General features: G+C 38.3%; 1 protein-coding gene across 20 annotated transcripts in view; it reads right to left on the bottom strand.

Moving 5' to 3' along the window:
* Positions 1 to 16,771, bottom strand: part of CASK (calcium/calmodulin dependent serine protein kinase) — a 226,463-nt gene that overhangs the window by 130,207 nt on the left and 79,485 nt on the right. For all 20 annotated transcript variants that reach the window (XM_040585277.1, XM_040585276.1, XM_040585280.1 and 17 more), the window contains exon 3: positions 6,504 to 6,609. In XM_040585277.1, the coding sequence (XP_040441211.1) occupies positions 6,504 to 6,609 (106 nt within the window). The remainder of the gene's footprint in view (positions 1 to 6,503; positions 6,610 to 16,771) is intronic.

The raw sequence follows: 16,771 nt of genomic DNA, 5'->3' as shown, positions 1-16,771 counted from the left end.
GGAGGACAGGGAGGTGATTTGAGACAGCCAGCATGGCTTCACCAAGGGCAAATCCTTCCTGACCAGTCTAGTGGCCTTCTATAATGGAGTGACTACGTCAGAGGACGAGGGAAGAGCTACAGATCTGGACTTGTGTAAGGCCTTTGACATGTTCCCCTCAACATCCTTCTTTCTAAATTGGAGAGCTATGGATTTGATGATGACTGTTCAGGTGGGATCTCACAAGAGTGGAGCAGAAGGGGAGAATCCCCTCCCTCGACCTGCTGGCCACACTTCTATTGGTGCAGCCCAGGAATCCTAACATGATTAAGTAAAATAAGTAGAAAAAAGTTTTCACTCCATAAACTAAGAAGCTGTGCTATTTTACAGTACTGAAGCAAAGCAGAATAAATAGATAGCATCCGTATTTTCCCCTTCTTTTTTTCTTAACACAACTAAGCCACATGACTGAATGTACAAACTGTCATTTAAATGCTCACCAGCTTATGCTTAAGTAAACCTAAGTAACTGCAATCACTTTAAGCTACTGCTTTTATGAATTTGAGATTTTTAAAACTAAGGGATTTTTACATGTTAGCTTGGTTAAACAGCAGAGTTATATGTATATAACTACATATATATAGCCTAACTGGTCATTCTAAATAAGATCAGTTCTTCTGATGTCTCTTCTCTATGAAATAAACCTCTCTTTGAATGCACTAAGAAAAGCAAATCTGCCTATGTATAGAGGTGAGACAATATTCCACAAAAGACCAGATATTACGGTATCTGCAATTCACTCATCACTCATGTATTTGAGCTCTCCAGCATGAATCTCTCAGTACACATTCTTTGATTATACTGAGGATAAACTGCATATAATGTACTCTAAGTTTGAAGTATCTATAAACAACGTTTTACACAGAGTATTTGCTTTATTTTAGAAATATTGCAAGTAGTTGACCCTTCTCAAATTATTCTCATAAAGACCAATGGTCATTAGAAAAAAAAGTGCAATAAGCAATAGAATATAAAAGTGTGATAGTTATATACTAAATGGAAAACAGCATTCTATGTGAAACCAGTTTCCCCCGCCATGCATAAACTACCAAGCAAATATCATGTGACAGGGACAGCACTGTATAGCATAGAACATTATTGGACAAATACAAAAGAAACCAGATAGCATCCCATTTCATAAATGGGAATTTTTAAACAGCAGGAGAGTTTTCCATATTATTGTGTTCTTTGCAAGGCACATACATAAGAACATACTGCTTTCATCTGTTCTGACACTGTACAATCTATCTGTTTGATGTACTTCTATTGACTACATGCTTGTGTTATGTAAAGGTCACAGTGAAACTCCAGACTAATGATGGATCACTTGTGTCTGGAAGGTAACATCCTGACACAGCTGGTGAGCGAGCCAGCTAGGGAAGGTGTCCCGCCGGACCTGTTGTTCAGGAACAGAGAAGGACTTGTGGGTTACATGATAGCTGGAGGCTGTCTTGGACACAGCGATCACAAAATGATAGTTTTCAATTATTGGAGAAGGAGTGGGATCAGCAGAACTGCTACCTTGGACTTCTGGAGGGCAGATTTTGGCCTAAATGCCTGGTTGACAGGGTCCTTTGGGAGGTACTCCTGAATGGCAAAGGAGGCCAGGAAGGCTGGATGTTCTACAAGGAAATCTTGAAGGTGCAGGCCATCCCCATGTGCTGAAAGATGAGCCGGTGGGGAAGATGACCAGCCTGGCTGAACAGAGAGCTCTGGCTGGAACTCAGAAAAAAAATGGAAGAAGAGGCGAGCAACTCAGGAGGACTACAAGAACGTCATGAGATTATGCAGGGAAAAAATTAAAACCAGCAAAGCTTAACTACAACTTAACCTGGCTACTGATAACAAAAGACAATAAACCCCATTTCTATAAATACATGAGGAACAAAAGGAGGGCTATGGAGAATCTCCACCCTTTAATAGATGCAGGGGGAAACATAACTGACAAAGGTTGAAGAACTTAATGCCTTCTTTGCTTCAGTCATTAACAGTAAGACCAGTTACCCTCAGGGTACCCAGCCCCCTGAGCTGGAAGACTGGGACTAGAAGCAGAATGAAGTCCCCACGGTCCAGGAGGAAATGGTTAGTGACCTGTTGCTCTACTCTGACACACAGCAAGTCTATGGGGCTGGATGGGATCCACAAAAGGGTACTAAAGGAGCTGACAGAAGTGTTCACTGAGCCACTCAAAATCATTTATCAGCAGTCCTGGCTAACCAAGGGAGGTCCCAGCTGACTGGAATTTAGTAAATATGACACCCATCTATAAGAAGGGCTGGAAGAAGGATCCAGGGGACTATAGGCCTGTAAGCCTGACCTTGGTGCCACGGAAGGTTATGGAGCAGGTCATCTTAAATACCACTACGCGGCATATACAAGACAACCAAGTGATCAGGCCAAGCCAGCATGGGTTTATGAAAGGCAGGTCCTCCTTGACTAACCTGATCTCCTTCTATGACAAAGTGGCCCATTTAGTAGACGATGGAAAGACTATGGAAGCTGTCTAGCTAGACTTCAAGTAAAGCCTTTGATACCATTTCCCACAATACTCTCCTGGAGGAACTGCCTGCTTATGGCTTGGATGTCATTATGTTCACTTGGTTAAAAACTGTCTGGATGGTTGGCCCCAAAGAGTGATGGTGAACAGAGTTAAATCCAGTTGGTGGCCAGTCACCAAGTGGTGTTCCCCAGGGCTTGGTATTGGGTTGGGACCAGTTCTGTTTAATATCTTTATCAATGATCTGGACGAGGGTATCAAGTGCACACAGTAAGTTTGCAGATGACACCAAGTTGTAGGGGTGAGCGTTGATCTGCCTGAAGGCAGGAAGGCTCTTCAGAGGACAGAATGGATTGATAGGCCAAGGCTGAGTGTGTGAGGTTCAAGAAGGCTCAGTGCTGGGTCCTGCACTTGGGTCACAACAACCCCACGCAGCGCTACAGGCTTGGTGCAGAGCGGCTGGCAAGCTGCCTGGTGGGAAAGGGCCTTGGGGTGTTGGTCAACAGCCAGCTGAACATGAGCCAGCAGTGTGCCCAGGTGGCCAAGAAGACCAACAGCATCCTGGCTTGTATCAGAAACAGTGCGGCCAGCAGGACGAGGGGAGTGATTGTCCCCCTGTACCTGCACCTTAAATACTGTGTTCAGTTTTGGGCCCCTCACTACAAGAAAGACATTGAGGTGCTGGATGGAGCGTGTCCAGAGAAGGGCAATGAAGCTGGTGAAGGGTCTGGAGCACAAGTCTTATGAGGAGCAGCTGAGGGAACTAGGGTTGTTCAGCCTGGAGAAAAGAAGGTCAGGCAGGGGACACCTCTCTACAACTACCTGAAAGGAGGTTGTAGTGAGGTGGGTTGTCAGTCTACCAAGTGACAGGACAAGAGGAAATGCCCTCAAGTTGTACCAGGGGAGGTTTAGATTGGATAACAGGAAGAATTTCTTCACCAAAATGGTTGTCAGGCACTGGAAGAGGCTGCCCAGGGAAGGGCTTGAGTCATCTGGAGGTATTTAGAAGAGGTGTAGGTGCCACGCTTAGGAACATGGTTTAGCGGTGGACACGACAGTGCTAGGTTAATTGTTGGACTCAACAATCTTAAAGATTTTTTCCAAAATAGTTGATTCTATGATTCTACATACAGCTGCCAGCAAATACCACCACAAAATGGGAAAGAACATTCATTGTGACTGTATGATAAAGACTACAGCTGGCCCTATCTCAGATGCATGGTCTCCCTATAACCTCCAAAGGATCTCTTCTCTTCACTGATGGAAGAGTCCATTAGCCTTCTGGGGAGCAGCTGGGGGGTGGGTGTTTGGGAAATCATTTGGCAGAGGCACATACTCTCTCATTTATGATGTAATAACATCTAAATACTTAAAAAATAATAGTTTTACTTTAAGAGTAAGATTTTTCAGGAACAGGGTCTGCTTCTCACTCTACACATGCACTTAATCTATTACAACCAGCTGCTTCTATGCAGTTTATTACAGCAGCACCATACAGCTAATGGCAACCCACTGGCTCCATTCTAAAGAGTGCTTGAATATGTGTATAAGCAGTGATTAAAAACATAGCTATTTTTTTGGTGTTAAACTTCATTACTACTGTTCATGTTCATCAGCGCTTCTATGAATTGTGATTTGATTATTTAAATGTTTACTTCAGCAAAAGTTTTCAAAATTGGGCACAGATTGTACTGTTTCCTGAGTGGTACAACCTCTTGTTATCCCATATATGCTACATTTGCTTATTTAACTTGTACTTTTTCATAAAAATTAATTTGGCAAGATATTCAGGATTATTTTAGCAGCTGCTCCATGTAGCTCACAGCTTATGAAACAGTAGTAAACCTATGTATCACTTATGTGCAACTGATGGGAAAAAGTTTTAGGTTTGGGTATTCTGTGTATTCCTTGTGCTGGACCTGAATTAATTTTCATGCAAAGCATCTGTCGATCCACAAATAGCCCATCACTAGCTGGGCTTAGATGTAATTTGCAGATCTATGTTGTCTTCCCCATTTCTGTGATTTCAGAACAACTAGACCCTAAAAAATATATATTTTATTACTGTAGACAGAACTTTGTTGCAAAGCATAATGAACAAAAAGCAGTACAAGGGAAAATAAGTTACCTACAAATACATAGATGCTTTTCTACTAACTACAAATTTTTTAGTATGGTCACAATTATATAGTATGCCACTAAGCCAATCGAACTCAGACAATTCAGTCCTTCTCCACAGCAAACATCAGTCTTCTGTTGAATCACTTTACCAAAGCATCCCCTCCAGCATAACACATTGCACCCACAACTCTTCCATTTGCTGCTACATTTTGAGTACAGGTATTCCTACTGTCTCATTTTCTGTCACTGTTTGTTGAAAAAGAGTGATGTCTTCTAGTATACAAGGGAGACGAGGACACATGAGATAGTAAAGAATTATTATCCTTCAAATAATTTAGCCTCATATCTCCTTCTTTTATGTGGCCTGAAGTCAGGTACAGTACTTGTGTAGTAATCCTAATGGCTCAAACTTGCTTTTGATGTATACTAACATAAATCATAATAGGCTTGTCATTAAAAAATAATTACTGCTTTTGTCTCATATTTCTGAGCTAACAGCACAGCAAAAATAGAAGCAAAATCTTTTTTCCATTTCAAAATCTTGTTAATTATCACAGTATGTCTCCCCAAGGTGTACGTAATTATTTCATAATAGGATAACTGAAGTCCCTTGGTCCGTGCTTTGGGATTTACAAAATAAAAACACAAAATCAGTACTGAATCAAAAAAATCTTTTCCAAACTAAATGAGAAAGAAAATCATAAAACAATTATTTCCCACAACCATAAGCTTATTAACTCCCCCTTCCGCCCCAACCAACCAAAAAAAAAAAACCAACAACCCAAACCCAGAAAACTTTCAAGGAACAATTTTCAGCTTTACATAATGTTTTTTGCTGTTACCACCTAACTTCTTCTCTACCTCAATGGTAAAACATACATGTGAGAATTATTTTTTAAGTCATATCTCAAGTGAAATACTTGGCTCTAGTGGACATGCCAATTTGACCTAACACCTAACACACTGGCATGATACCGCTTGCTCTAACATAAGTAGGCCAAATGCATCAGAAAACATAATACAGAAAGATCAGAGAAATTAAAGAGGTATAAATACATATGCCCAGACACACTATGAATGCATATATGAGGAACATAAAAAGAACTGGTAGATGCAGAGAAGGAAAATCAAATATAGAAGATGCACAAATTAGCATTCTGTATGTCTGGTTTTGTGCCTCCCAGTTAACTAAAACACCTAACTCAAGAAGGACTAATTATTTTCCCTCAAAGAAGAAACCTGTCAACTTAGAGACTGTCCCCCCCTTTCGTTTCTCGCTATTATAAATACCTGTCTACTGCTGAAATGCCAATGGTAACTAAACTCTTCAAGCTTCCAAAACACATCTTTTAGACAAGTACCTCTTTCCATATGATGTAAGCAGGTATAACAATTTACAATACTACTTAAATACTCCAATAAGTTTTACTCTCTTATCTAATAAAAGAAAAGCAGTGCTAAAGAAACAAGAGTCTGGAAAAAAAAAACCAAACAAAACTTCACAACTGGAATAGAATGTCATCAGTTACCCAAAGATGATGACTATCAGCAAATTTTTAACTCATTCTCACATATCCTGTTAGGGATACAGCAGCCATCAATGAACAGCATGTCTGCCCTTAGAAAGCATGCTATGAAGAATCAGCCTGATGTTAGCCACTTAACCACTGTGACAACTTTTTTTTATTATTTATTTATTTGGGACAACCTCTACTTGCCAGAAATAAATATTTTCATAGCACTGGACTTCGGAGCTACAAAACAAGCAGGTGAAAGCGGACATACAATTAGGTTTTTATTTAGCAAATGACAACAAAGAAAGGTAAAATCAAGAAGAGAAACTTACAACTCAAAGACCATATAAAGCATTCCATCTGAGCTGTATGTCTCCAATAGTTCAACAATATGAGGATGCTTCAGCATGTGACAAATACTGGCTTCTCTCTTCAGATCTGTGGAAGATATTAAGGTAGTACGTAAGCTATATATTAAAGCTGTTGAACAACAACAACAAAAAGTAACACCAAAAAACCAAAACACCCTCAAACCTGAAAAGAATAAGAACACAATGTTTGGAAAAATGTACTTCTGAAATTTCCAATAATCTTTATAAAGAACATTGAGATAAGATTATTTAATTAATTTCACACTTAAGTTCTGAAGGATAATAAGTTAAAAAACTCACATAGATCTCAAAATATAATTGACACAACATTTAACAGGCTTTCTTGATATGACCCATTAATAAAAAATTCTCCTTGGTCATAATCTGCAGATTATTACTGAAGACCTGTACAGTAGTAAGTTCCTTTAATGCACATATGCAGGCTACACACTATTTTCATCCTAAATATCCAACATCACTGTGAAATTACCTCCAAATAATCCAAGAAGACAGGCTCTTCACCACACTACAGAAGTATTAAAACCTGAATGTCTCTTAAGTCTGAGCCCTCTGCTCAAAGCAAGGTCAACTAAAGCAGGTTGCCCAGGATGACATCCAGTTGGGTTTTGAATGTCTCCAAGAATGGAGACTCTACTACAGCCTGTCTAGGAAACCTATACTGGTATCTGACCACCCTCAACATGATATTTTTTTCTTACGTTTAAAATTCTTGCAGTTTACTTCTTTAATAATGACTTCTTTTTTTTTTTTAAAAAAATCACAACGTAAGAAACAACACTGGCATAAGTTTTAACCAGCATATATTAGCTTGCATCTCTGTTGTAGAGAAGAGGGAGAAAAGCAAAAACAGTTGTGAATAAAGAAAGAGCAGAAACCACTGTGACATCTCTCAAAGCTTGAGAAATTTTGTTGTTAACCAAACCACATACTTTTTCTGATCACAAATCAATCCTTTTGCTAGTATAGAAACACAAAAAACCAAACCATACTGAACTAATTTGCTTCTTTGTTCAAATTATTTGGCATTTTTGTTATTTAATCATCCTTAAACTTGTTTTTTCCCCTTTAACTTACCACTAGTATTCTCGAAAAATGGCAAAATCCTGAATGAATAGCCTTGATGATAATTTGAGAAAAGAGGAAAATACCAGTCTGTATTCTGAAGTAGACATTTTACTTTTCTATTCCCTTTCTACATAATTGTTCATACTAAAGAATGACCTACATAAGTATTTATGGGAAAATATGAATATGATCTCCTGGTTTGAGAATGCTTACCATATTGCTGTGCTACACTAGAAAGAAATTTAAAATGCACTATTTTCCTATATGCCCTATTACACTTCTAACATGAATCAGTAATGTTCAGAAATACAGGGAGCAAGATGAACATTCTTTCATGTGAAGCAATTAACAGGTTACTCAGATTCATGCTAGACTTTTGATCTTTTACTCATCTATAAATTCGGAAGAAATGCTCAAAATTTGGAAATGACTGAATTTTAATCCAAGGAAAAAAACTGAGAATCACAAAGTGCAGATTTTTTTGCTGGAACTTCCATATTACAATTGTGCTTTCTCCCTCACATCCTTGCAAACGCAATTTAAAAGTAAAATGATCTGAGCAACCCCTTAGAAACCACTACGTAATGTCATCTTAGGAAGTACAAACAGAGCAGCAAAAAGAAGCAAATAACTGCCTTTCACTGATGCAGATGAAATTTAGATAAAGACTCATGTAAAATCTGTCCTTTATACAGAGATGAAATTCTATCAAGTAAGAAAACAGCAGTATGTCTTTCACTACTGAGAATACTCACATACCAGGTTTTACACCACCTTCATGCAGAGTAACTACTAAAACCAAATTGTAATGTTTCCTTCTATCACGCTTAGGCATTGATTTGACACTAAATGATTACCGTCACTTTTCTAAGCAGTCAGGTTCCCTTTGTTTTTCACTGAAGTACACATCCAGCCTTTCCTAAGTAGGACCACAAGTAAGCATACCGATGAATAGCATAAGAGAACAGAAAATTGTGTGAAATGATTATGATCTCCAGAAAACACTGCACTTTTATCTCTTACTGTATTAAAACCTTAATGCTACCACATTTCACCATGGTATCAGACACTATTTTAAATGGAAAGCAAAGTGAAAATCCAATAGAAAACCAGGGAAAAGTTCTGCTTTATTTAAAGGTAAAAACTGTGTTCAAAATAGTTTATATTATTTATTTAATATATATATTAATAAATAAATAATTAAATAAATAATTAAATAAATTATAAATAAATTATAAATAATAAAAAAATAAAATAATATTTATTAACTTCTTGTGGGCTTTATTTGTATTTTTAAGGGAAGTAAAAATGTGAGGAAGAAAATATATGCTGCCATTTACCTTGTTCCTTTGTGTAATACTGCATATGTGAAACAATTGCTCACAGACTGAGCAACAGAAGCAGAGGAAGGAGAAACAAAGTGGAAAATAAAATCTCCAAACAGGAAAACAAATGCACAGAAGTCACAGAACAAGGTTTTTTATGACTCAGGGGTCTTGGGGCTAAGAGTAGAATAAGCTCCTATTTTAAAAAAACAAGAGACTTGCTTAACAGTAGACCTATTAAGGAAGAATAAAACTAGGTATAAAGAGACAGAGGAGTACATACCCCATTGATCCAACAAAGCCAAAGGGCAGAAAAGACATGACAGATTCTGATGTCCATTGGGACTGTGACCCAAATGTCAAAGTATGTCATGTTTAAGACCAGTAAAAAAGAAAGGGAAATGAGTAGAAAAGGCAGAGATGGCACATATTTTTCATTGTTTTCACTTTAAAAACTGACATCATAATCTACTCAATCCTTTACCTAATGCTTTTACCAGACTGAATTACATTTCACCTCCACATGTTCCTCAAGAGGTAAAAAACCCCTCAAGTGCCTACAGATACTGTTCCAGTTCTGAATACAACATAAAACCAAGCAAATTTTGGCTGGAAGCAGGTGACTGAAGGTTTCCTAAGAAAAATCCCATTATTATCTTGTGAGACACCATATTACTTGGAACTTAACAGACTAAATATAACATTGTATGAATTACAGGCTACTTCTGTTAAGTTTTCTAAACCTCTGCTGAGTATTTTACCCATGTCATGTAGTAATAAGGGTCCCGCACATTGCATATCAAAATAAACCTTTCACATTCCAAACACCTAAAAGAGCTTCAGGACAACTCTAGAACCTGCCAATAGAGTAAGTTGGCTTTAAGCAGCAAGAGGTGACATGGACCATTTATTAATGGTTATGTATCTCACATTTAGAATCGTCTCCTTCACAAGTGAACAAAACTTCGCTAAAAGAACACACCCTAATGCAAGACAAGTTCTTAGAATCTAAAACAAACTTATCTTTTAATTGCTGGACTATTTTACTTTATATTTGAATCCCTTTTGAACACCTCATCTATTCATTTTTCTCTTTTTGATATGGCTGAAGAAGTGACTTTCTGGTCCATTTCTTAAGCCTTCTCTGTCAAATGAATTCTTTCAAAATTAAACATTAATGACAACAGCAATAATAAATAGAACAGCAAGGTTTAAAACAAGCTTTAAAAGTTTCTCTGTCAACTACATGAAAGGTATTCTTATACAACCAGAAACAGGGACAATGATGTGGTGTTTCATTTAAATTGCTTAGCACACAGTCTGATTCTTTACATCATAATTTGAAGAGCATTTAAAAGCTGCCATTTTACATTACTGTTACCAATAAACATTCCTGAATTTCAGTCAAATCAAAAAAACCCAAAACTTTGAGGTGTTTTTTTAGCAACTGCAGACATGTTCAAGTTTACATTTTATACAGGGCTAATTATTTAGAGAGAGTCACCGAAGTTTTTAAAATGGCATGAAAGTTCAAATTTCTGTAACAACTACAAAAGTTCTAAGATGGAAAGAGAATTCCCAGTGATAATCACCACACAGAGAAAACACAACCTTGTGTTTGGATAGCAACACTGAAAATGAATTGCTGGAAGCACTGAAAAGATAACTGCTCTAAATAATCATAAAGAAGGATATGTCAGTCTTTGATAGAAAATATAAAACATGAGCATCACTTAAAATTTCCATGGGAGTTAACTACCTAATACCCTACACATCTTTTGACAATTCTGGCAAACACCTAATTTCCTTTCAGAATCTGATATTGAAGTTTTAAAAACATCTCAAGCATACTGAATATATTTTGAAAGTATGCTTATTGTATCCTACAGCATGGAAGAATCAGATGCTCTCTAGCAGCCTGGATTATAGCACCATTTTAACATCTGAAAAGCAACATTCACAGACTGCAGCAGCCACACCTTTTTTAGGGAAGGACGGCATCGAAGTTTCTTAGCAAGATGGAAAACATATGTCATTTTTAAATATACAGCATTCTGATTTTCCAGGCTCATTCCTTTAAAGGATTAGTTCTCCAGCCACAGCTTGGGTATGACAGTATTTTGAAAGGAAGTATCTACATCAGTAGTAAACTTCTTGCTTAACATGCTTCTGCATACTTTGTATAGTGAGAATATGATCACATACAATTTAAATAGATGTGGTGGTACTAAGTTTTAAAAGGAAATCAGTATGTTTTTTTCATTTGGTTATGTCATTCTCGCCCACCATCCTTTGGCGTGCATCATGGAGAAGCTGTTGACCACTCCAACTGGAATTCTTCCAGATACAACTAAACTGAATGGTGTGCTTAGGAAATGTGCCTGATGCACTCCAGTCTCGAACAGGCCACAATGCCAGACTAGTCCTAGTTCAAAGTAACCCCTGAAGCAGGTATAAGGCAGACACTGAGACCTCAGCACCCACTATTTCATTGCACAAACACATTGTTTTTTGTCTTGTGGATTAATTAGCCTTGGCTAGCTGCTAAACTCCCACCCAGGCTCTTACCCACTCTCTGCTATCAGCAAGGTGAGGGCTCGAAATACAAAAAAAAGGTCATGGGTTGAGATAAAGACAGGGAGATTGCTTAACAGTCACTATTGTGGGCAAAATAGCCTTACTTGACAAAGTTAATTTATTGCCTATTAAAATAAATACTTACTACTTACTGATTTGGGTAAAGGGAACCAAAAGGATAAACCAACAAATTTCCTCCCCCCCTGCCTTTTCCAGGTTCAATTTCACTCTTTAATTCCAGAGTCCTCTACCCCCCAACTCTGAGTGGTGCAAAGGGTGGGGGTTATGCTCAGTACATGGTGGTTTCTCTCTGCTGCTCCATCCTTCTCACACCTTTCTGCTGCTCCAGCATGGGTCCTCCACAGGCTGCAAGGGATATCTACTCTGCCATGGTGCACCTCCTCCTTCCCCGATCCTGGTATTCCCTCATTTTGTTCCACACTCCCTATGCCTCACTTCAGCATTTCCTACCTTTCCTTAAATATATTTTCACAGAAGTAACATACACACGGCTGAAGGGTTCAGCTTTGATCTGTTGGAGCCATCTGGAACAGGCTGTGTCCAGCACAGGGCAACCCCGAGTCTCTTCCCATAGAAGCCACACCTGCAGCCTCCCATTACCAAAAACTTGCCAATTACATTTAATACAGATTTGCTCCATTTTCTAGTGGCCAACGCCACACTAGACACCACGCTTCAAGGGGCTCCAAAGGAGCTGGTTTCCTTCAAGCTGAGCACACTGCTATACACCTCTGCCTCAAGACAGCACGTAGCAAGCACACAACACATCCTGCACAACAGCAAACTCCAGTTTGACAAATCATATGGCACCTAAGGTCACACTTCCAAGCCCAGGTGAACTTTCAGGGCAATACTAGCTTTCCTATACTAGTTTCCCTATTTGCTAATACTAGTTTCCCTATACCCTCTCTGTTTGTTCATTCTGGCTCTTCTGTGAAAAATTACTTTTAGGCCTTATTATTCTAATAATACAGCCAGAAAGCCATAAAAGCTCTCAGTACAGCCAGCATACTGTAACAAGGACGAGCAGCTGGAGCTGGGAACATCCTAAATTGACACTAGTAATGAAACAGAACCACAGTGATGTTTCTGCCCCAATGATTTCTTTATTTTTTTTTCCCACAACAGAGCATTGTTCTTTCTCTTCATTTCATTAAAACTGCACTGCCTGCCTTGCTGGGATATGTGACCAACTCCTCATCACACAGATACACTTGGCCAGTTAATGACTCCTTGCCTCAACAAGTAGTAAAAGCTTTCCTGCCTCCCCTCCCACACACTCTGGGGTGGCTAACGCTCTGCCCTAGCCAAGCTGATTTAACTGCTGGCTGTTTCTCCCTTCATCCCACACACATTCCTGCCCTCTGGTTCACTGTGCAGCAGCCTGGAGCATGTCACACCACACACCAAACCATTTCAGTGTTAAGGCGGTAAAAAAAAACAACATGCATTTTTTTTCCCTGCTGGCTCGGTGTCATGCAACCTTCACATGTGCAATGTCTCAGTGAGCAACCCCAAGTATAGAAGATAGATTAAAAGAAAGGAATATGGAAGGAGAAAGCAAACAAGACTATGAAAGCCAGCACTTGGAGCTGCTCAGGATGTTGCAAGACGCAAGTACAAACACAAGTACACACCTTTTTCTGTGAAGCGTCTCCATCATCACCAAATCTTTTATCATATAATCAATATGTACCTTAACAAACATGCTTAAAACACATACCAAAAAGAAACAAATGCATATAGCCTGAGTGGCCCTTGATAAAAACACCATGGTAATCAACAATTACAATGACAATGTGAGATAATCCATCTCCAGTCAGTATCTTTTGTTTAAATGCTATTGTAGCATTTGGAAAGGAAACGATGACGCAAAGAAAACAAAATGCTGTTCCAGCTAATACTCAACCATCAGCATCCATTTCTGAGCCCCCCATGCAGAAACCTATGCAAGTCTCCATTTTGTGGAATCAGACTTTATAGATGTTTGCTAAATTCTGAATAACTTCTATTGTCTATTCTTTCTCAGTGTTTGGACATGAATATAAACATGTTAATAGCTTTTTTAGCTGGAGCTGGGCGTCTTGGGAGGCATAAAAGGCAATTTTCCTTCCTCAGTTCACACTCCATCAGCTAAGAAGAACACTGAAATTGGGTGTGAAAAACCACTTTCATTTTCTCTCATGACTTCTGATACATCCACCAGACTTGTCCAGAATCACGTATCTGACAGACGTTGTAAGTTGGCTTGCACGGTTGTGTCCATAAAAGCAAACTCTCCCTCCTTTATTCATTTTCTCATTTTTATTGGCATACAAATAAGCAATGCTTTGTAAATAAGATGGTGTGAGTGAATTCATGGAAATGAATCAACTTGAACTAATAAAAATGTTTAAGAATGTCTGAAAGAATATTAACAGCTGCCTATTGAAGATAATGAAAAGCAAATAATTTCATTTAAATAAATGATAATTCTTAGCAACTTTTTACAAACCGCCCACCACAATGAAAAAAAAACTCTCTTTCAAGTAGGAACAAAGATTGGATATCTCTCCTCTAAGATTTTCTGCATTCTACGTCCTCTCACTTTATACTCAATAGCAGGTTCAGTGAAGTAGGGGAACAGAGGAAGATCAGGGGGAACACAGAAAAGTGAAAACAACACTTCCTGGATTATTTTATTTCAGATTTACAGTCTGCATTTTTTCAAAAGAGTAGTTCTCTCTAGCAGTTTCAGAAGTGTTTCATAAACTCAAGTAGGCACACAATAATCAGAAGTAGTGTTATAAACTCCATTAAATTAATTTCAAAAGGAATAAGGAGAATTCTCTGTGTCACAAGTTTGGACTTCCAAACAGAAATTGAGTTGCTGCTGAACACATTTTGGAACCTCTGCTGTAAAATCTGAAACACTTTTCTTTTCTGCTAAGATTGCTCTGTTTTCAATAATTAATGAAAGGAAATTGAAAACAGTCACTGACTCTCAAGATGTGATCAATCAAATTATGCAAGTGGGTTCACTACTGATAACCTTATTATATTAAATCCCATGTTTCCACCTGTTGTGCAGCACTGCATAACAGTCTGAAGCCTATACCTTCCCAATCACCACAGACCACATGCTCTTACATTACAAACCATGATTTCAAACACTTTGTGATGCAATGAATTCTTTAACAGATGGAAGTGCAAGGGTATGTACAGCTATCATCAGAATATGCTGTGAAATTTCTTAAAAAAAATAATAAAAGAACCCCCCCCACCCCCCACAATTAGACACAAAGTGTGCATTTGGTAAAAGAACACTACATGCTGGCTGGAGCACTGAACTGGCAAAACACTAATCTGTAAGGTCACAGTGGTCTTTACTGAGATGACTGGAAGGTCATCATTTCATAAAGTTACACAGTTGTTTTTTCTTGTAGTAAAAGCTAACTGATGAACACTTAAAACCGGCAGCCCCATTAAAAGCAGCAATTGTTCCCTTTTCAGCCAATTCATTCTCCCTTCCTGCACCATCTCTCTCCTTTATGCTAGTCCAACTGTACAATAAACAGAATCAAGGAATTGATCCTTCTGCAAACAATCTTTTTTCCTTTCCTCTTAGAGCTACTTTTCAACCAGACTAGTTCTGGCTAGTTCTGGGTATCTGCACAAGCAATTATGAGCACAGTAGCACAGCAATAGAAATAAATGGCCAGATCACAGCAGCGTTTCTCATCTCAACAGCAGCGCTGGCTTGAAGTGTTTGACAACATGTCAAATCACAACTGCCTGTAACATTGCTGTCCTCCTCCCAAAAAGTAAAGAAGTCAGAAAGGTAAGAACATTAGCCTTCACAGGATTATCAGGAAATGCTTAACGTGCAGTAGCTTTACACTGATCTATTTAACTGAAATTCAAATGAAAATTGAAAAATGAACTTATCAGTGAGGTCCTATTGCTCTTCTCTCTCTGTAATTTCCTATGTTTATGCAACTCCAAGTCAACATGCTTACCTACAGGCTTCTCACTAGATGGCAACAGAGCTCCTACTTTGATCTGGTAGTAATCAGCAACCGACTACAAAAGGTGGCTGCATTTATTCAGCTGCAGAAAGCTGAGCTTTACGTTTAGCCAGTTTTATGCCATTGATCTGATTAATGATTATTACAGTTCAGGCCTAAGAAAAAAAGAGAAAAAAAGCATGACACCCTAAAATAATTACGGTACATCCAGGGCTAAGCGCCCTTTTATCCAGATTCTGTGGATGACCATTCTCTTCCCTACACCTAACGAGCCATTCTGAGCTGATGACTACACCAATGGTCTACTACACAGCACGCATCGATAACTGTATTGTAAAACTACAGTACATTTAAACACAGTTTTCTCATTAAACCAGAGGTTCTTTAATCCACAAAACTGTAACGGAGCACTGTGTTTATTGGTTTGAAGTCCAGCAAAAAGCTTTAGAAAAAGCTAGGACCTGCAAGTAGTTCAGTTTAAATCATTGGATTTTCTTCTTCTTGAAGGTTAATCCCATAGGGTGTGTTTTTTTTTTTGTTTTGGTGTTGGTTTATTTGTTTGTTTCTCAGCATTATTTTTTTTGCTGCAGTGCTCTGTGTGTGCATGTATGTGTTTATGTTTTCTCTGCAGCCTTTGGCCAGGACAATACCTGCAACGTGTATCTCAGAATGTGCCAAGAGCATTATTATCAATGTTAATAAATTCAGAAAATTTTTACACCAAACTTTAACATCTCTTTAAAATTTTGACCAAAATTCACTTAGGCAGAACAGGTTTACTAAAGGTTAGACTTCACAGTCCTTTACATTTTAGTACGGGGATACTAAAAACTCATTTAATGACATTACACCAAATAATGGACCTCAAAGGCAATTGAATGTGATCAAGAGAAGAATGTTACTTGATCCTGAAAAATTAAAAGTTACTTCTGTTGCTGATCATTCTAATAATTGCAATTTTCTTTTTGTTTGAAATGTCTTTTCTTCTGTGGCTTAGCCTTTACTTGAACATAATGACAGGGAAATTTACTTTCTGGTATCAACAAAGAACCTCAATTTTACAGGAGAAAGTCTGGAATTTGAAAGACACAATGGAAATCCAATCATAACAGATTCAGCTGGTCTAGACAAACAGTCCCTAGCTTCTATCCTAGGAAGGGTTAAATAATCCCATTACACTGCTGCTGTGGCACACTAACAGGCAGAAACAGAG

The sequence above is a fragment of the Falco naumanni genome, chromosome 2 (assembly GCF_017639655.2).
Source record: "Falco naumanni isolate bFalNau1 chromosome 2, bFalNau1.pat, whole genome shotgun sequence".
Classification (NCBI taxonomy): Eukaryota; Metazoa; Chordata; class Aves; order Falconiformes; family Falconidae; genus Falco; species Falco naumanni.
This window is presented reverse-complemented; position numbering and strand designations above follow the sequence as displayed.